The following is a 21,381-nucleotide window of genomic DNA, read 5'->3' as shown; positions in this document are numbered from 1 at the left end:
CCTGCATTTACCTATGAGCTACCCATTTACCTTCCACAAATTAAGATGCCACCAGTTGTCAGCTCAGCCCCTGAACAAAACTTGATCTCTCAGGCAACCCACCCAGAAAAAGTGCTAGAAGCAGAACTAATCCAGAAAAAAAAATAAAAATGCACAACCATGTTCACACGCACACAAAAAAAATAAAAGGCTAACAACTGGCAGGGGAAGGACTCAGCAGACCTCGAGTTGCAGACACCTGCGGATGAAAACCCTCCCCCAAACCCTGACTGCGTCCATGCGCTCCTTAGAGACCCTGAGAAGATGCATCCCTGGGCACGGCAGCAGCTACCGAGAACAACATCCAGCCTCTTCCAAAATTCTCACACACAACCTATAAATACTGTTCGCCTTTTATTGAATATTCAGGTAAATATTTCACATTAATACAGGCTACATAAAGTAGAGCCACTATACGACATGAAATTTACTCAGCTTTTCCTTTTAAGTATGTAAACAATTATGCAGGTATTTACCACCCTAAAAGGCTGAAATCATGTAATCAGCTAGTCCTCTGCTGCATGTAAGGAGCATTCAGTAGTGTTTAGCCAAAAGCACTAGTTTCGTCTGATTTTTAAGTTCAAAATGGCTAAACTAACTGGAGAACAGAATCAGTTTGTGTAGGTAAATCAATTTGTTCTTATGCAACGGGCAGTCGAATTTCTATTGTTACAGCCCACAGAAAATTGCTTAGTTAGGCACATTAAAAAAAAATCCCCAGGGTTCTTCAAGATCATAAAGATTCCCAAACAAGGCTAAAAAAGAATAGACCCCCTTAAATCAGTTGACGTACTTGAGATGCATGTTTCCAATGTGAGGTGCCCAGGTGCCAGGCCAAATCTACAGCGAGAAATAAAAAGACAAGTCTATTATGAAAACAAATAAAGGTTCCTTTAAACCGAGCGTTTAACCACGAGTGGGAAAAGCTTAAGGCTTCCCCCTAAAATACAACCAAAGGCTGTCCAAAGGCTGGCAGCCCTCTTCAGCTCTGGCCAAGGTTTGAGTGACAACCTGCAAGATGCTGAGTGTGGATACAAACCCTCTCACTCACAACAAAGTCGCTTACTTGGCTGAGCAGTCTTGAAATGCTGCTTATTTCACCCGAAAGGTTCGGTACGGGTAGTGCCAGGTATTTTTTATAAACACACACACGCACACGCTGTAGAGGAAAAGTCATGCAAATGATCTCAATTCCAGTATCAAAGAACGGAAAAGCAAGTGACCTATCCAAACGTGAGCCCAAACAAAACACGCCCCCGTAAAAAGCCCCGGGTAAAGCAAAGGTGGAGAAATGCAGCCACAGTACCTGCTGAGCATCAGTACATTCTGTTGAGTTCTGGACAACTTTGATCATGGGATTCCAGGCGGGATCCGGAGTATGGAGCCCATTAAAGAGGGGCCCTCCAGGGCCATCCGCTAGCTGAGGGTGCGAGGGTATGAGAGTGCCGCCGTACATGGAAATTGGGAGGCCCTGAGGGAACAAGACAAAGCGGGCCTGAGTTCTGCTGGAAGCATTAAGCAAAGGTTGAATCAGCCTCAGAGGCTGAGCAAGTCTTGGGAAAAGTTTCCGAGTGACTGAGCCTCTGTGAAAGGAAACACTACAGAGTGATGGAGGCTCCCGACATGAGAACATCTGCGATCTACAAATTTTGCTTTTGCTTAAATGCTTGGGCCCCTTCACTAATCAGTACTGGGATGAAAGGAGGTTCAGGACCAGGTGTGGTAAACGATGGTGGAAGAGGCACACACAGTTTATGTAAACAGGCAGAACAGGATAAGTCCTTGGTCATTTTAAAGACTAAATCCAAACTCTTTGGCACTTACTTTAGAAAAATCCACAAAACTATTTGGCATAGGTTGGTGGAAAATATTCGAGGGAGCCACTATTCCAGAATCATCTCTTTCCATTGGCTGATGCTGAGAAAACGTGCCCGGGTCCGACAGCTGCTGATGCATTGGATGATTTCCCATGACAGGCTGAGACCAACCCGACAAGCCTTCTGGAAAGAAGGAGATTGAAAATAGCTGACTACAACTCATTGAAGATACTCTGGAGTAGAATTCAGCAGCTGCACACACCTACAGACATCCTCCTCCCCAAAAACACACAGCCACAGAGGTGGCTTAGGGCTCTGCTCTGAGCAAAGGCAGATCTTCCACAGCGTACAAAAAGCAGGAAGAAACCTGTGGTTTTTAGGCTAATAACCCATTAGAGATGACAGGAACACATGAGCCTGATCTGTAGCATCAAGGCCTCTCACGGCGAAGCCACAGTGGGCAACGCGCACTGGCTGGCTGCACGCACACACTTGCTTTCCCTCCAGCTCCCGCAGCCTCTCACCTGCCATAGGAACACAGAAAAAAGTTACAGTGACAAGTGGGGCAAAAGAGGAAAAAAGAGAGACCAGGGAGGTCAGGGAAGTTTGGCCAGGCACAGGCACACTTGTCTTGATTCTCCAGACAAGCGTGGAGATAACAGGGACAACTACTAATTAAAGAGTTTTAGGTGTCCACAGCAGAAGATTGAAGATCCAGGAAACCGCCAAGCATTGTCTGGGAGCACATACAAGCTCTTCTTGAAAACAACACAGCAATGCTGAGACACTAAGTTAACCAAAGGGTGGATGGCTTCACTGAACAATGTAACACATACAGGACTACTAAACCCTTGTCTTCAAAGTTACAAAGGAAACACTTTGCACCTCAAACGCTGCAGCTCCTCCTTTTGACTGGAACCTCAAACTATTAGGACACTGAACGTATACCTCCAGCCGTTTCAAAGTTGTTCTTTTGAGACTCGAACAGAAGCTGCCCCATACTATTCAACAGTCATGAGGAGATCAACGCAAAAATCAGCATCCACAACTATGTCTCTGTGGATGCGTTAGCAGCACCACAATTAAACACTTTAAAAAGGTTAATAAGAAAGCAAGCTAGAGGTTTGGACATAGGCAGCTCTCCCTTTAGGCCTAGAAATAGACCCCCTTAACAGATACAAGTTGTTTACTTTTAAAATTCTGTATAATTTTGTGAACCATTGTCAGAGTTCACAAGTGTACGCTGACAGATAATCTAGGTCAGGTGAGAACCAATTAGATTAGGAGAGGAAAAACTCCATCACCTTCATCGATATGCATTCTCCCACTGACACCAGTTTTCCCTTCAGGATGTACTACAACAAAGCTAACGACAGACCGTGGAACTTCATTCCTCCTCCCCAAGTTTGTTTTCAGATGCAGCACCCTGCAAGGCCCTGGGAGTTTCTTTAGGGTACCCCAGGCTGGGCTCACCAGACACGCTGTTAACTCCGAAGGACCAAATGCCACTGTGACCGACGGGAGCCGTGAAGTTGGTTCCTAAGGGCGTCGGAGTGACGGATCCTCCCTGCCGGATCCTGGCAAGCCGTTCTGTCCCAATGGGCGGGGGTACCTTTCGATCTGGATTGGCATTACCCGTTTTTGGCTGGCCCAAGTTGGAAGGTGCAGAAGCAGCTGAAAGGGGCGAAGATGATCCTGAGGAAACTGATGGAATAGGAGATTCACCTGCTGAAAAGAATATTTCTCTTGCTTAATTACACACAAAGCACACAAGCTAGCAAGCATAAATGCTACCCGCTCTATCCCCCCAGTATTATCTCAAAGCAAACGATAAAAACATTTTAAAGGCTTTTTTGGCAAGCATTCTTCAAGTCTTTTACAGAAATTATTTTTAGAGTTTATTTTAACTCTAAAATCAGCATCATAACACAAATGCTTTCAGCCATCAGAAATCATGTGATATTCTCATGACATAGCAATACACCTAAACTAATTACAAGAAAGAACAAGAAACATGGAAGAGTTTCAGGAAGAGGTGAGAACATCAGCCAAAACACCATAAATATCTAAACAGCCTGGTTTTGATATTCACCACTTCCAGCAGAAGAGAAATTAGACAGCTTCCCAAAGCCACGTGTGTAACATAAAAGCCTAAGTCCCACCAGCTTCAGAAGTGTCACTGACTCTTCTTGGGAAATCCAACTTCCTTTGAGCACTTATTTAAACATTTTGGTTCTTAAGCTCAGAGTGGCAATGAAGTTGCATGCAGTGACATGAAAAGCCTCTTCACTTAAGATTCTGATTCAAAGCTCCACATTTTATGTAAAGCTACTTCCATGTTCTTCCCATTAGGAGGAAAGCCCACTGTTAACTCGGATGATGCTTAAAGATTTTGGAATGTTTTAAGTAACAGGAAATAATTCAAGAATCCCAATTTATAAAAAAAAGACAGGTATAACTTCAAACCATGGCAAACATGACATTTTTCACCTAATACTGCACATATACTATTTAGAGGGGAATCTTTAGCTTGGTATAATCACCTCCACTCCCCCACAACTTCATGCCCTCTCCTCTCAGAGCCTACGATGACTGATATTTTTGCCCAAATATGCCCTTAGTAATGCTACCAGAACTAGTGGCATTTTACATGGGAAAACACACAAAACAGTACAGCTTGGGATTTGCACGCCATCCTCACAGCTGCTAGAAGCAATTGGAAAGCATTTTGTGCATCACCGGGTAATTTCCCCTCAAGTTACAAATCTACTAAAGACAATAGCTATGAATTTATAGTTAACTAAGACAGACCCATGAAGTTCCTACATGAATTTGTTGCGCTTGTCCAAGGATGTGGTGAAAAATGCTGTCTGTTAAAGCTGGGAGTCCCAACAGGCGCTGGCCCTTGAAGGTAAACCCGTGCTCCTTGTATGTTTGCTGAAAAGCCTGTCAAAGGACCTGAAGAAGAAGTTGTAGAGCTGTTGGATGGATCTAGAGAGGGTAAGCCTGAAATAAACATAAATTTGATTAAATATCTCTCTTTGGGAACCTGCTTCAAAGCACCAGAAAGAGCTAGTGCTCCAAATATAATTAAAAGCATCTCATCACCTTCGGGGGTATCTGCACATGGCAGTTCATTTTACAGGTGCACGATTCTCCCTTCGGAACCGACAGAAGGCATTTCTGCACGCTCTCTGTTTTGGCCTGAAGTTTTAACAAAACCAGCCATCCCTCTGGTCACTGAAAGGAAATGATCTTAGCAGGGAGGGCAAAGGAGGAAAGCTGGGAGTGGCAAGGATCTTTGCTTACAAAAAAAGCCACACAAGTCAAACGGGTGGGATACAGGGCTCTGAAAGTCCCAAGGGGATCCGGCACCAGGGGAGCAGTTCATTGCAGCATGGTTTTTGCCATCCTGTAGGTACATTCACGCATAGATTGGTCAGAGCATGCTGTGTCCAGAGAAACAGGGCTGGCGAGGCACAGCACAACAGTGAGGGGGCCGTTTTCTACAGGGATGCGTGAGAGGAAGGGAGAGATGGAGAGAAAGTCCAAAGTCCCACAAATAATATTAGCAAGGGGGAATTACAGTTTGGTTTTGTTTTTGAAATAAGCCAAAGCTTTTAAGTATTTTTCCAAAATGCTGTAAAAGCTCTTATCACACGTTACTACCTGAAAGCAGAAAACGGGCATGGCCATATGTTCACCTGAGTTTTGGGTTTAGTTTCAAGGGCCTATTAAACAAGACTAGTTTCAAAACCATTTAAACGTTTTAAAATTACCACAACCAGGACCAGCCTATATCGCTGCAGAGCACGGTTGAAGGTTGTACCTACTCACACCACAGCAACCTGCGAACAGCGGTGGTGACAGGCAATCCCCTCGGCCACAGCCCAGAGGTGCACTTCTCATCGCCTGGATACCATCCCAAAAGCCAGCTCTTTTTTTTCCCAATATTATCAACCCAGTCAACCTGATTTACTGCCTCCAGAAGTGCCAGATCCAACCTGCTCGCACTGTGAGCAGTGACGCACAGGACTGGAAGGAGGTATTTTTCTCACTAGTCCTACTCCAAAGGTTAAAAAAGAGAAGTCTCCATTACAAACAAGGAGAAATAAATCACCACCACCACGATGTGGGGTGCTCAGACAAGGGAGGGAATCCGAGTGTGGGAGGACAATCCTTCCACGTTTGTCACCGTACGAAGTACTCCACGGCTACGAGGAGGATGCTAACGCCTGCACCCACAGCTCGATCGCTCCGTGCTTGGCTGGAGCTGCAGGCTGACCCCAGCCTGGCCACAAGCAGATGTGGCACCTCTAGTCGAGGGCTCTCCCTGGGCGTCTACCACAGAGCTCCCAAGGGGACACTCTTGCCAACTCTCCATCCACAAAAGTCAACCCAGGGCCAGCCCGAAGGCCCCTACGGTGACCCATTCCACCACACATCAAAACCAAATTCCCAGCTGGCTGACAAACCATGGCAGATCCCGAGTCTCTGCCCCGTGCAGAAGGGGTAAGAGAGCTGCTACTGCTCACGGGGGCTGCTGGTTTCCTAAACAGAGGCAGGGATTATGACAAAAAGAGAGATGCCCAGCTGCGGCTTTTGAAGGCTCAGTAGGATGGGGACACATCTATCCAAGTGCAATGGCTGTATGGCCAAGGCCACTTCAGCACTGCCGTGTGTCTTCTATAGGTTGAAGCAAGTGTGACAGCCAGAGACACACAAATTCAGTGTAGTCACTTTTTAGATTGTAAAGAACACATTGAAGCATTATAAAAGGGGTTGAAAAAACCCTTTGCTCAACATTTGAAATGGCTTCCATGAACAATGACTTGGAGAATCCTGATTTCAGTAACGAGCTTCCTATTTATGTACTTACCAACAAAATTGGGGTTTATCATACTAAAACCTTTTGCAATACGATACTCCGCAGTTACCTGGTCCATGAGTTCAAACTCTTCATCATGCTCTGAAAGCGTAACTGAGCTTGAGAGACTGGTGTATCAGGCTCACATAAACTGCTCAAAATTGAGTTTATCAAAGCCGCCAGGCACTTTTGCAGAAACTGGTTACTGTGAGGGCTACTCCACCTTCAGGGAAACAGCCACTACACTTCATCACTCCATGTCAAACAGGGAGCCCTGCTATTTCACGTGAAACAGGGAGCCCTGCTATTTCATGTGACTTCATACTCGTGAAGCTGGCATATTTCAAATTTGTGACACCTTTTAATGCCACATGAGCAAGGTCTCAAGCCCCATCTTAAAATGCAAAGGAAAGAAGTAATAAATATTCTTTTGGTCTTCTCCACAGCCTCACCAAATGGATGGGTTAAGTCTGCCCTCAAGCTGCAAGCTGCTAGGACAAGAGATCTAAAGACATAGTGAGAAAAAAGGCCATTTCCAGAACAGATCCACAGCCCGTAAGGTGATCTGCACGTGTACTTCTGCTTCAAAGTAACCGGTGAATCAAATAAAACTCAAGTAGCAACTGAGCTTATCCATGAATAGGAAAAGCAGAGTATCCAAACTCCACCTTGAGGTGATGACTTGCTAAGAAAACGCTGTTTTAGCGCACAGCCAACTTTAAACTTCCACCAAATCAGCCTAGAGGCGATCACCAAGAGATGTTCATTTGTGGAAACATTTGCCGCAGGCCGGCTATGCAAGACAGGCACAAAAGACAAACCTCTGCTCTGTGAGGTACAGAGTCACAGCTGAGATGAGAGGATCGGTGCTCACGTGCTTTAATGGCCGTTCTCACTCCCTCTCATCACAGAAAAGGGTCTGAACTGCCAGGCAAGGCCCAGACTGCTCCTCACCCATCGCACTGCTGTTGGCCAAGGTGTAAGCAGGTACTGGCCCTTTCCTCCGTCCTCGGAATAGCACGAGACCCATCACCAGAGCCGATGGAAACAGCCAGGGCAGTTCCCAGTTCAAGCTGCCTTGGAGGCCGAGCTGAGCGGAAAGGTTTGACCCCAGGCAAGAGCCAGTGAATGAGATGGGTGGACAGATCCCAGGGCCACACTTATGCTCCAAGGGAAGGCACTGGAGAGGTCCTCAGCCTGCCAACCCCGCTCCTTTCCTCGCTATCACATCTTCAAAACATCCCCTTTCTCCCCAAGACCCCTAAGTCACCCATCGTGTGAAAGACAATTTAGATTCTGAAACGAAGGTGATCAAAAGCAGTATTAAGCAGAATGACATTAAATGAATTGACTAAGGACTGACTAACCAGTCACCTTCTGCCAGGCAGAATTCTAGCAGCACATCTACCCATTTGCAGCTCTTCTCCACTCTGCAACATCCTAATCAAATTCCAGCTCAGATAAAATGCCTGCTCTCCCTGGGTATCTACCTAGCCTTTCTAACTCATAGATGGAACAGATTTAGATCACCTTTTAAAATATTTACACTCATTTTAAGGATATATAAATGACCATGCAACTTTTCCCAACAACAAACAGGGGACCTTAACACAAGGGACCAGCAAAATGTTCTGATGCTACGGGAAGTCCCAGTCAGTCCTCTTTGTACGTGCAGGATGCGATCATGAGGGCCATCAGCAGATCCCATTTGCCATAAGGTTCCATCCCCAGGGAAAATTCCAGCAATACCCAACTCTCAGTTTAGAGCACTGCAGAGGAAATGCTGAGCCAACATAAAATGTTTCTGGAGTTTGCTGAAGAGGGTCTGGCAATTCTTCAGCCTGACACGTAAGGTCCTGTTACTTTACCTTCCACAGCCTTAGTTACACCTGGTTCTGCTTACTGTGCTGGGACTGGATGTGGCACAAGAGCTCTAGGTACTCACTCACTTTGCAGAGCTAGAAAGCCCAAATTAAACTACTAAGAAAACTACAACCACAGCAAATATCCCAGTTTTGTGGTCAAAGCTAGTCAGAGAGAAGTGTTCCGGTTTTCAGAAGTCCTGCAGATTTGTAAGTCAACCGTGAGGAATGGGAATGCTGAAAACCATCTCTCCTCACCACCACGTCTTTCAAAACGCCCCCTTCTCCTTTCATCTGAAAGTCAAACTACTTGACTTGTCCCAATCCAGCATCCAAGTCCTGAAGCGTTAGCCCAAATACCTAACACATGCTGCGGGGCCAAAGATAACTTGAAGGCTCTCTAGCTACCCAACCTCAAGGCACTATAAAGCCAATAATCACAGGAATGAAAGGGAGAACAGGGTCCTTTCCACCCAGATGGGTGCAGCCAGTTGCCTGCAACATAGTTTGAACACTAAAAGGTTAATAATCCTTTAGGCAGAGCACAGTGAGGGCAGGGAGCTCACTATAAGCGCTCCTAATCCATTTGAAATAAATGCAGACACACTTGGAACTGCTATACGTAACAGCAGCACAACAAAAGCTTATTTAAACCCCAGAGCCGTACCAAGAGACAAAAAGTACAGACAGTTCACCCTCACTTCATGCCACTCCTGCAGCTGGAACCTGACAAGACTTCTGGCCCCACTGCTTTAGGTTACCTGACTCCATGTTCCATCCCCATCCAAAAGCTAAAACCAATGATACTCTGAACACTACCAACAGGTGGAAGCATTCCTGTGTTTTACAGATGACAAGCTATGCAACACCTGCAATGTTCCCAACACCTAGCATCCTAGAGTAGCTGAAGAAAAGCAGAAAAAAGGTCATCATCAACATTTCAAAGAGCACTTGGATAAAACAGGCCATCCTCAATACACATCAGTATGCTTTAACTGCCATTTGTAAACTACTTCTCTATCAGTTTGAGATGATCCAAGCATAATGGTTGGAGAAAGAATTCTGTCCAGTGCATGACTTACCTACAGGACTAGTAGAAACCCGCTGGGAAGGCGGCCTGAAACCAGGAGCCTTGGAGTTGTCGGGATGCACGTTCTCCACGTGTCCTAGCACAGAGTTATTCAGAAAGGTAGACTGAACAGTGAAAGATGGGTCAGCCGCTGGGCGGGTCGAGAGTGGACAGTCTCCCCATCCTTGGTTCGCTGGCACCTGGTTGCTATCAAAAAGACTACTAAAGTGATTGAAGAGCGTTGCTGGCCCAAAGGTAGGAGGCAATGATTTGTTTGCTGGGTTAATGTGCATCTGAGAACCGTTCATAACGTTCATGGCTGACGAAAGCTGCACTGCAGCAGGTGGACCTTGAGAAGGTGTTAGAGGAACTTGATTCGTAACAAAAATAGACTGAGGATCTTGATGGAGGTTTGCATTTGGTACCACTGAATAGAAAGAACCTCTGGACTGCATCCTGTGAGTAACTCGAGGTGCTGGTACAGCTACTTGAGGTAAGTTACTGTTGTCCTGATTATCGGCAACAACTGACCTGGGTGACGCTAAGCTTAAAGGAGCAGTTTCTGAGCTGGATGAGAAAGGCATCGACATGGAAGGATTGATCTCCGACATGCTGGTTGGCAGTATTTCATCTTGGACATTATTTAGCGGTGCGGGGCTGCTTGAGGGGCGAGTCTCAGTGACTCCCGAGTTGCTGCTAGCTGGCACGCTGCAACTACTTGCAACCGAAGACGGAGCGCACGTGTTCGCCGCAGGCTGGTCTGGCGCCGACACCTTCTCTTTGGGCGCCGAGACAGCCGAGAAGGAGTCCGCTTTAAGCGCGGACTGCTGCGTTTGCGGAGCGTTAGATGGCAGAAACGCTGTGGGCACTTGCCCGTTGTTTGCGGGGGCAGAGGAAGCTGAAGGCAGAGTGCTGCAGGTGCTTGTCACAGTTGAGATGGCTGTTGCTGCAGCACTCGTCTTGGGAACGCAGGCAAACAACTGCTTTCTGACCGAGGAGGGAGTCCGATTACTGGTTACGCACAGCGGTTGGGTGGAAGCAGCTACAGAAGAGACAGTAATGGGACAACTAGAAGTAGCTAATCCAGGAGACTCCGTCTGCAAAATATTTCCGTTCTGACTACATACACGACTCGAACTATTATGCTTTGGAGAGCTGTTTGTGCTGCCAGGGTTAACTGGTCTCACTGGGAATGGTCCCCAAGTGTTCGGTGAAGGTGAAAAAGTCCCTCCAAACTGGGCCATAGGTAAGCGAGGGTGCCGGATCTGTTGCATAGTTTGGGCAGCCAGCAAGGCAAAATGAGGGTGAGAATAAGCTAGAGGAAGCGACACCGGGAAAGATGAGCGCACATTCGCTGGGACATTCTTGTTTAATTTGTTAGTAGGCTGGAAAGTAGATAGTGTTGACGACTGCGATGTGACCAGGGGCGGCGCTCCAAGAGGAAAGGAGTTCTTGTTTGAAGACGTTGCAGTGCTGACTCCAGATGAAAAGTTGGAGTGGATTGATTTGGTACTCGAAGCAGGTGTTCTTATATGAGTTTTAGGAATCAAGTCTTCCAGTTCCTTGGCAGGATCCTGAATAAGGGCATTGATGAGTTGCACTGCGTATCGCGTTGACTCTGTACCACCCCTAGATTAAACACAAACATATTTATCTTTTGCAAAGGAAACCGCTCTGGGTAACATTCTGGAGGCCCAGGTTTATACTGATCTGCAAGTCTCTTGGGTGTTTACTCCAATAAGTTATTTCTTGACTTTTGCATATCTTAAAGATTATCTTTGAAGAAGCAGAACTTCAGCATGTCTTGGCAGCAGTAATATATGTTCTATTCTAGCATCAAGAAGCTAAATATGTCCCATCTTAAAAAGCAAACAGATTTCTTAATAAATGACACTGTGGACTAATTCAAGACTTTAATTTTGAGATACTGTACCTTATAGTGATCATTCGCTCTCCATTCTTATCTTTTTGCTTATCAACATCAATATGGGCACCAGTGACATCTTGAATTGCTGTGATGTTGCACCCACCTCTTCCCATTATTCTAGATACGACAGAGGCTGGGACAGACAATTTCTTTGACCTAAATCACAAAGATCATAAATTCGTGAAAGGTTTTCAAATTTTAAGGGCATACAAAAATCCTCTGTTGTCTGACAGGTGGCTCAAGCAATATTCTCAAGTTTCAGGGCAGCAAGTGGTTTTCTGCTGATATTTTCTTCACCCTTTGAAGCCTCTCTAAAACCTGCCCATGTGAATAGCCCATCATCCCCAGTAACTGATGAGGATTCTCCAGAAGCATTTATTCCACCACTGTTGTAACACAGATCTATGTACCTCACACTGCTTTAGAAACACTTTTGGATTTTACCTTATCTTGTGTACCTTCAAAGCGATACAAATCCCTAGCTTATCAGCCTAAATGTACATAAATAGTGCTGCTTCAAATATAAAGGCCCATAGCTTAGCTACTTTGTTTCTAGCAAGGAGAAGGTGGTTCTCCAATGTTTTCCCAGAGATAGCTCTGTAATACCACTTGAATTGACAAACCATTTAATATCCACCTCTCTCAGACCTTGAGATCTGAAAGCTTACTAGTGACACTACACAATGGTGGATGGCAGACGGTTAAAACTGTGCAGTTTGGTGATTTACAGAGCTGCCAGACAGCCCTGCAAAGGCAGCACAGATGTTCAGAAGCAGGATCACCGTCAGGCCACACCACTAACCCATGTGTTCGGTGAAACGAGTCGATCCAGAAATTTTCTAATTCACATGGTACTGGTGGGTCATGCAATGCTGTGAAGCCTTTGAAGACAAGCTAGGCTTGCATCCAGGCCCCAGCCAAGGTCCCTCTGGGCCACCACTGCCCCCAACCTCTAAAGGCTGCGCCTCTGAAGCCCAGACATCACTTTTGAGATAGCCGGTGAGGTGCAATAGTGCAACACTGAACAATTTTTTAGAGGGGATTCAAAGGGGTTTCAGAAATCACTGTGACCACTTTACCAGCGCCCCAAGCTTCATCCAGCTCTTCCAGCCCTGGCAACTTTTAAGTCAGTTGATCCTCAAGAAACTGTTTCTCACTTCATAGAACTTGAAGGAAATCCCTTTTATTTTAAACAACATCTAAACATATGGAAATGTTCGACAGCACCACCTCATCTTGCCAAGGTGTTTTTTCTTTTCCCCTTTCCTGCTGGGAGAGCAATGCTACAACCCTCCCCAGCCCCAGAAACTTCAGAGTGTGCACCCACCCAGCTTTCATCCCAAGGCTGTTCATGCTCCGGGCTTTTTCCCTGCTCCTCTCTCAAGCGAGACATCCCAGTCACTCCCTTCCCAAACCAGAGCTTCCATCCTCAGCTAACTTTCCAGATATGCCCAGCCTTATTCAGAGGGCTCCTAAACTGCACCTTGTTTTGCTCCCACCCCAGCCCATGCCACCACCCACAGAGACACTCCTCTTCCAAGAGAGCTCACCCCCGCGTCCAGGCCCTCACCCACCCATCACCCACTGCTGTTTCCCTCCTTGCCCACCAAGCTCAAGGATTTTACCTCAAGGGCCCCAAACAGTACCTTTTTGCTCCCGAACAGCAGCGTCCTCCTCTCTGCAGCTGAAATTGCTCAATTGGCGTGGGCTGCAGAGTGTTGCTAGGAGGAGGGTCTTTCAAAACTCTGCCTACTTGCCTGTCAAGAAGGGATGTTTTCACTGGTTACTTCGTTGACAGATATCCCTTCTAGCCAGGGGGTTACCCATGGGGAAAGGGGAGAAAAATTCTTGAGAGACTTTAGGAGAGGAAGGCATGAAGCTCCCGGGCATTTTGCACATGCATCTGAAGTCATGAAAAAGCTCTCTGGCAGGCTGGGTGCTTTCAGGAGTCCAGGCACAGCAAACATCAGTGCAGAACACTTTACGGACACGTTTTTTATGACACAAGGTCTGATCCCTTAAGGACGAGGACAGGCCGGTTTTTGGATGCCCTCTCTAGAACCCTACGGGCTCTGCAGAGGAGCAGACAACATCCAGCCAAGCAGCTGAGCTGAGCCCATGAGGCTCAAGAGCACCAGGAGGAGACAGAGCAGCTCCAGGGGCAGCGGTGGGGTCTGTGGGCAGCCCCGGAGAAGCCAGCTGCCCTTTACATATATTCAGCAAGCCCACATCGCAGGAGAGAACCCCACTGGCAAACACAACAAAAGGCAGAGACCAAATCAGCTCTCTAAGGGTTCAAATGCTTATATTTTCATATTAAATTGCCTTTTTAACCTTTATTAAAGCCTGTGGCTTCCACTAACATGAACGCATTAAATCTTCAGTACAACTGCATTCTTCACACATTGCCTAAAATCTCTAAAATGAGCACATTTGATGACTACCACTGCAGAACACAAAAGCAGGAGGGCACCCAAGTGCACCCACAGCATCTGACACCTGTTCATGCTGTGGTCCTTTTTGATAGAGAACAGAAAAAGAAGCACCAGGTGACCACTTCTACTTACAAGCAGAAGACATCATAAAGGTTACAGGGAGGACACTACAGTGTTAATGGTCATATAGTAAACCCCAGCATATTTTCAAAGGGAAAATTTGCTTTACAGAAAAATCTTTAAATCTAATTGCACCTCTAGCTCTCACTTTAAGGTGACAAAATTTTCCATGGAATCCGCAACCAAGTTACAATGAATTTTAGCCTTGAAAAGGAGATCATCGACTTCTCTGCTCCCACTCCTCCTGCCTTTAGTTCATGTGCAAGCAAACATCTGCTGCAGGGACTTTTCTCTGCCCTCTGCTCCTTCTCCCTTTCATCCTATATCCACATCCTTTATCCCACTGAAGTCACAGGTAAAGAAAACTCTCCTGCCAAATAAAGTGTTCCTGTCATACTGACATTAAGTTAGTGAGGAGTTTCTATACATTAGGGCTGTAATTTTTTTTTCACAGCAACGTAAGAGTAAGGGGGGTAGATTTTTTGTATAAATGAATTATACAATTAAATAATTTAATAAGCTTGCTGGACATTCTATATTTGAAAATACTTTACAAGCTAAAGACAGTTTTAAAATACAGAATTAAAATGTTTACCTTCTAACCACTTCTTTCCAGCCTTCTTCTCTTTTCTGGCCTCTTTTCGGACTAGTCAGATTCAGCTTTACGTTTGGAGAGGTCAGAGGCAGGGAAACAGGCTTATAAGTAGTTGACAAAGAATTTGAATGACCTTCACCATCAAGTCTGGGAACAGAAATGTGATGACTACAAATTACAAAATAAAATGACAGCATTACAGTATACCCTCTCCCCTCCCTTAATGCAGGAAAAGCAAAAAAAAACCACCACAACCCACCAACATACTATTTGTATGTAAAAATAAGAAAAAACTACAGATTTAGATGGGATCAAAGCTTTGTGATTTAGACCAAGGACCTATTCAGAAACTGGTGTTACTCAAGATATCAGCTCCTTCCCTGGCAACTGAACAATCTCCCAACCCATTCATAGTGCCCCTGTATGTTCACCGAGCTCTTTTGACTCACCTCTGGCTTGACAAAGTTAAATCAAACTGGCCATCAACCTGGCAGGTAAAATGCTCAGAGTCATCACCTTCTTCCCTCCTTCAAAGAGAGATTGCAATTCCAGTGAGTTAATGATGAAACCATAAAAAAAAATAAAAAAAAAATCGCAAGGTAATGAAGCGACTTCTATAAATAGACTGTAAGTAAATGTGGTGCTTCCTTTTTAAATTCCCAGCATATTCACTTTCAAATCTATTCTAATAAAGCTGACAATGCAACATGGATGCTTAAGCAGCACAGAGAGAAAACTGTCTGGCTGAAGGAGCATTAAAATATAGCCAGTAGCACCAAAAAAAATTCTTATCTTTACCATTTTAAAGAGGTTGCGTTCAACCAACTTGACGGTATTATTTAATAGCTACGCAAATACAGCAAACTCAATCTCTCAGAACTTTGAGAATGTACCAGCTGGTGTAAAACTTAAGCTGCCCAAATTTACGCTGGCATAGGTAAAACCCTGTGAAGCAACCAGGCAGTCTCACCTGGTTGGCGTTTTTGAAGCCGAGGTGCTGGTTTTTTCTTCCTGAGAGGGGATAAGCAACGAGGCATAGCGCCGCTCCGAGGCGTTCGTATCCATCGTGAAGTTCAGCTCCTGGCTCTTCCCTCCGCTGCTGCTCTCGCTGTTGCAATCTGTGCTGTCCAAGTTGTCTGAATCGCTGTTCCCACTGGCACCACCACCTCTTGGCTCTCCATTTATTTTATTTTTATCTGCTTTTTGCTGCGCTAGAGATATATGCTGATCTGGCAAAATTATCTGCATATTCTGAGGAGTCTCTTTCGTTTTATTTTTCTTATTTTTTCTGTTTGTGCTGGGGGTAGTCACCACATTAGCTCTTTTCTTCCCAAAGGCATTGGTGAATGTAGTTGAAGTTGCAGAAATTCCAATTGTAGTTGTAGTAGTTGCACTAGGAGGCTCTATAGGAACTTCTTGCTCCACTGAAAGAAAAACAGTTGATATGCAATCAAAATCCACAAAATACAGAAATCAGTGCCCCCAACTGAATATACTACAGCTGAAATTATGCTACTTGCTGAGCTGTCAGACTACGTGCACTGCATTCAGCTGTAAATCCTCCAAGAGCGAAAGACTTTTGGGAGCAAAAGAGGGAAAAAAAGCGAACAAGTTTTGCCAGGAGCTCTGACTGCAGAGGGAAGAACCAGGGCAGAAGCTATGCAGTAACGTAGCAGTACCAGAGAAGCCAGCTACCAAACAGATTCCCTTAATCTAGGTGGTTAAAAAGAGGCACTCCCACAACTACACTGTTCATAGAAACACTTCTCTACCTTCATCATCATTTTCTTCTTCATCATCATCTTCTTGCAGTTCCAGAGTTTCTTTAGGCTTGTTCTCTTCATCTTCTTCTTGTTTTCTTTTTTGTTCCTCTTTCTTCTTCTTCCTCTTTTCCTTTCTCTTCTCTCTTTTAGCTGCAAGAGCTTGTTTTCTGCTCTCCTCTCTTGACTACGTAGGAGAAAAGGATGCACATTTAAACATTTTCACACAGATCACATTACACTTATAATTCAGATCCTCCCTAAAACTCAGGGAGAAGGGAGAAAGGAGAGAGCACGAAGAACTACAATGAGTTTGTCACATACTGAATCATTACACAGAAAGTGAACTGACCTTATGGAACAACAGGACTAGCTGGTCCCAAAACTTCTAAGGAGTGACAATAACAACCAAATTGGAGGTATTATAAAAACATAATTTTACTGGAACACCAACAAAATCTCTCATCATCTCAGTTCTTTCTCAAGAAAACATTTAACAACCTCATTAACATTTTTACAGCAATGCTCATATCTGTGACTCAGAAAGATCTCCCAGAGTATTTTACAGAAAAAACTGCCATCATTTTATCCACTTTTTTTTTAATAGATGGAATCAGTTAATTCAACTCTGCTATATCACAGCTCTGCACAGCAACTGCTAGGTGCTTAATAAGTCAGCAATCTGCAAAAATTAATAAATTAATATGGGACTTCTTCATCAAAAACTGTAAGAGTCTGCACTAAGAAAGCCCACTGAAGGGTGCTTAAGAAGTGTCTGCACTGCTCTGGGACACTTCACAGTATTCTCAGCAAGGGAGAAGCTGATCTTTCCCACTGTTTGCTCAACTCCAGGTAACTCCTGGGGTAGCTTGTAGGCTCTCCTTTGTAACACCAGGCAGAACTCCACAAAATGCTTACGGACTACGTGTTTCACAGTACATAACATACCATGTATCTCACCGCTGAGATGGAAGACCTCCCTTACTCACACCTCATCCACGCTGAAGCAATGTGGGAGAGCTACTATCTAAGGTAACTATTGCCAAGTCCAAGCCTTCCTAAAAAAAGGGCACTGGAGTGCCTGAAGCAGAGGTCAGTTCTAATTTGCCACCCTCAGCATATGCTTCGCTTTTTGTGCATTAGAGGAACGAAAGCACGTACAGTCACAGCACAAAGAACTACTGCCCCAAGAAGCATCACCAGGAGAGGCAACCTATAGATCAACAGGTAGCTCAAACTGTTACGCTGCACATCAGCAATTCTCTACTCACTTTTTCCAGGTCTAGCTCCTTCAGCAATATAGTTGCATTCTTATTTGCTTCTGCAGCTTGCTGGTCTTTAGCTTTCACAATTGTCTCCACACACTGGTGACACTTTTTCAACAGGTCCTGAAATGCAAACTTGTCTTACTACCTCTGTAATGAACTCAAATTGAGGCGTGAGGCTTGCTCTACAAACATGAGATCAGCTTCCCTGCATTCATAAACATACAAACTATTTCAACTGAATAGGACTCTAAACTCTATTTTTTTAAGCTCTTCATTAAAAAGGAGACATGCACAAATCTCTGAATCAAATGTATGGGAGCAAGACATACATTCAGTTTTTGAATGCTGAAGAATTTCTCATGTATACTTTTGCCAAAAATAGAGGACAAGGTCTTCTCCCAAAGTTACCCACCTTGTCGGTAATTGTCGCTATGTATCGCATGCATTCAATGTCCGAAGGAAACTGGTTAACTTCTTTCACCAGGAACTGAACTACTTTCACGTGCCCCTAGAAGAGCAAAGAGAATTCTCATCTCTTGTATACAATGGTGAACACTCCTCATCAAAACTCAAGTTTGATATCTCTTAGTCCAACACAAACAACAGATCCAACTGCTGCCTCTGAAGTGATTTGAAAGCAACGGGGGGACAGCAGTGGCATGCTTAGTATTGCTGTTTGTCAGAAAAAGCTGTATGATTATTTTGTTACAGGCAAAGTAGCTCCAGTTAAATTCCTCTGCTCTAGCTATGCTCCTTGAATCCAACACCATAACTGATGAAACCAATGTTCTTCCTGCTAAGAAGAAAAGGCAGTGACAAAAGAGCTGACTACACAGTGTTACATTTGACAAGAACTTAGGAGTAGAACATTGGAAGCACAAAGGATTCGGGACAGCTGACTAGTATTTTTGTCATCTAATAACTGCCTAGTATTGTTGTTCATCTCAAAAGTAAGGCCGAAACAAGCAGTACAGTCTGTATAAATTTAAAGGGACTATGATGATTCTATAATCTCAAGATGTTTAGATCTGAAACAGTGAGTTTTTTGACCTCTCAAAAATTAGATCTGTGTGAAATACACACATTACGATTTACTTTAGAGCAGGCAATTTACCGAAATGCTGTCTTAGATTTGATTCTTCCAAAACCAAGCATTAGATTTACGCCCAAAGAAGAAACTCTGTTTTGAAAAAACACTTAGCAATACAAAATTAAGTTGGTCATTTACCTTGCGAAACGCTGACATAAGAGGCGTAATTTTCCGATTATCTGCAGCGTCCACATCTGCTCCTGCTTGCACAAGCAACTGAACCACATCATAGTGACCACCGTTAGCTGCCAACCACAGAGGTGTGTTTCCTTTCTTGTTACGGACATCAATATGTGCTCCTCTAAAAAAGTGTAATAGTCGAGTGAAACAATGTATGAGTAAAGGTGGAAGTAGGGAAGCAGTATCACAAAAGATCAGAGCACAATTGGATATCTAACTTTCATTACTGAAATCTACCGCCTAGATAAGAGAAAATCTGTCTCTGAGATCTGCTGATTAAGTTGCAGTGCAGTAACATGGGGATTATTTAAGCCTCCCTTACAGAACGAACACTCACCTCACGCAGCCCACTGACCCACAGCCACACAACTAGCGAATCCGAGTCCTTTAGATTTCCATTAATGTGGTGACTACTCACAGGACAAAGCAGGATTTTAGCAGCACAGAGTTACACCTGAAGAGCTCAAGAGCTACTTCCAGGCTTTGCTTCCCCAAGTGACAAGGGGGGAAACGCTCATGTGGGAATTGCTGGAAGAAGACACAGCCACCAGAGCCGCCAGGCCAGACACTGTTTGCTTACCCCTGTTCTCAGCTGCCTGCTGAGCTTAGTTAAGAGTAGAGTAGAAGGATACTCCAGGATTACACTGGCGAGCAGGGAACAAACACCCTACTTCTAAAGCTTCCCATTCCCTTTGCTTTCAGATGCACAAGGTAATATAAACAAGGGCATCCTTGCCACAGAAGAATACAGGGACAGAACAAACGTGCCACTAATAAGAAGAAATAATTTACCGATTAATCAGGAGCTCACAGAACTTGTAGTGACCCTTATCTGCTGCAATTGTTAAAGCTGTATCTCTTGAGGAAGGCACAGGTGGAGCATTAACATCTGCTCCTTTATCAAGGAGAACCCTCCCAACCTCTGCATATCCTCCTGAAGCTGCTTCCATCAGAGGTGTGAGACCAGTCTGGGCAAAGAGAATGAGTTACACAGTGTGAAATTTGTACAACACGCTTTAGATGAAACATAAATTGTTACTACATAGGGAAAACAGATATACTTTTTCCTTTAGTTGCTTATATTTAGTTTGGAAGTCTAAGTTCAAGTAGTCTCTTGCTCAAAAAACCCCAAACAGAACAAGAAAAAAAAAAAACAACCCAAACCAACAAACAAATACTCTTGGGCTTTGATTTATACAAACCCAGGCAAACGTCTGACTAAGTACTACCAGATATCTGTCTCAACAGCAAAACCGAAATTTACAACAGGATCTCTCAAACAGAAGTTAGAACGTATCCACATGAAGACACAAAGTTTTCTACAAAAATGCTCAAAAATGGGCTTTACAGCCTTTCTCTAGCCTCTCTTTGCACTGAGACTGATCTGGGCCCATCTTAGTTGCCAGGCTAGACTGTTAAATAAACTTACACCAGCTGCTAACATGCCCAACTGACCATTCCAGAGCTGGCTTTTATCCATATCCCCTTTTCTCCAGCCACAGTCATTCCAGAAGCAGGCGGGGTAGACAGACACAGCAATTATTTCAGCAGCCTTAGGAGTTACCAAAAATTCCTTTGTGCTGGGGAAATCAGTCTGGCTGTCTACACAAGCTTTAAGCTTGCTTTATGGCAGGAGACACAAAGCTGTCCCAGAGCACCAAAGGATGGGACCTGTGGAGCATTTCAGAGGCACAAAAAGTCACAGTACTGAAGCCACGGGTTCTACAGCAACGTAAAAGCTTTACAAAGTTTGACTGCACTACTTCTGTTGTAGACACTAAATCTGCTCTATATGAGAATCACTACAAGCAACACTATTCTCTCTTCCTGTCTAGACTCATATGTAAAAATATGTATATCTATCTCTTCTGTTAATGAGTAGCATGAAAAGGTTATACCGGGAAGTTTCTTAGTGCTACAGAACAAGCATCTACATTTAATTCTGCACTAAGAACCAGTCAGCTTTTCCCTAATGCAGAAGATTTATCATTGTTGATGCCTTTCACTTTTTTAAAAACACAAAGTCATTTCAGAACTTTTACCAAGTCCTCTAACTTAAGTCCTCTGAGCCCAGAGAGGCTCAAAGTAACAGGAAAATTAGAAGCAGCTTGACGACTTGCAAGAAATAAATCACAAGGAAAGGCGATTCCCACTGACCTTTGCCCTGTGCTCGACGTTGGCCTTCCTGTCCAAGAGCAGACTGACCACCTCTGCTCGGCCCTGGAAGCAGGCCAGGGTGAGCGCTGTGTTCCGGTTGGTCTCAATTTGGGCGTTGATATCGGAACCCATGTCAAGCAACAGCTTCACGGCAGGGACGTGGGCATTCATAGGAGCCAGCCACAAAGGGGAAAA

The 21,381-nt window shown here is 44.6% G+C and overlaps 1 protein-coding gene across 1 annotated transcript in view; it reads right to left on the bottom strand.

Moving 5' to 3' along the window:
* Nucleotides 1–446: 446 nt before the first annotated feature.
* LOC104279367 (ankyrin repeat and KH domain-containing protein 1) overlaps nucleotides 447–21,381 on the bottom strand; it is a gene marked incomplete at its 5' end in the record, with an annotated part of 59,352 nt that continues 38,417 nt past the window's right edge. The window contains 15 exons of the mRNA XM_009876634.1: nucleotides 447–879; nucleotides 1,346–1,510; nucleotides 1,864–2,039; nucleotides 3,330–3,530; nucleotides 4,683–4,862; nucleotides 9,668–11,283; nucleotides 11,588–11,737; nucleotides 14,732–14,878; nucleotides 15,702–16,155; nucleotides 16,504–16,678; nucleotides 17,763–17,879; nucleotides 18,172–18,267; nucleotides 18,988–19,150; nucleotides 19,822–19,997; nucleotides 21,187–21,381. The exon at nucleotides 21,187–21,381 is cut by the window's right edge and continues 27 nt beyond it. Coding sequence (XP_009874936.1) covers nucleotides 820–879; nucleotides 1,346–1,510; nucleotides 1,864–2,039; nucleotides 3,330–3,530; nucleotides 4,683–4,862; nucleotides 9,668–11,283; nucleotides 11,588–11,737; nucleotides 14,732–14,878; nucleotides 15,702–16,155; nucleotides 16,504–16,678; nucleotides 17,763–17,879; nucleotides 18,172–18,267; nucleotides 18,988–19,150; nucleotides 19,822–19,997; nucleotides 21,187–21,381 — 4,071 coding nt within the window. The remainder of the gene's footprint in view (nucleotides 880–1,345; nucleotides 1,511–1,863; nucleotides 2,040–3,329; nucleotides 3,531–4,682; nucleotides 4,863–9,667; nucleotides 11,284–11,587; nucleotides 11,738–14,731; nucleotides 14,879–15,701; nucleotides 16,156–16,503; nucleotides 16,679–17,762; nucleotides 17,880–18,171; nucleotides 18,268–18,987; nucleotides 19,151–19,821; nucleotides 19,998–21,186) is intronic.

The sequence above is a fragment of the Apaloderma vittatum genome, unplaced genomic scaffold (genome assembly GCF_000703405.1).
Source record: "Apaloderma vittatum isolate BGI_N311 unplaced genomic scaffold, ASM70340v1 scaffold3769, whole genome shotgun sequence".
NCBI classification, from domain to species: Eukaryota; Metazoa; Chordata; class Aves; order Trogoniformes; family Trogonidae; genus Apaloderma; species Apaloderma vittatum.
Note: the sequence above shows the minus strand (reverse complement) of the source record. Positions and strands in the feature narration are given on the sequence as shown.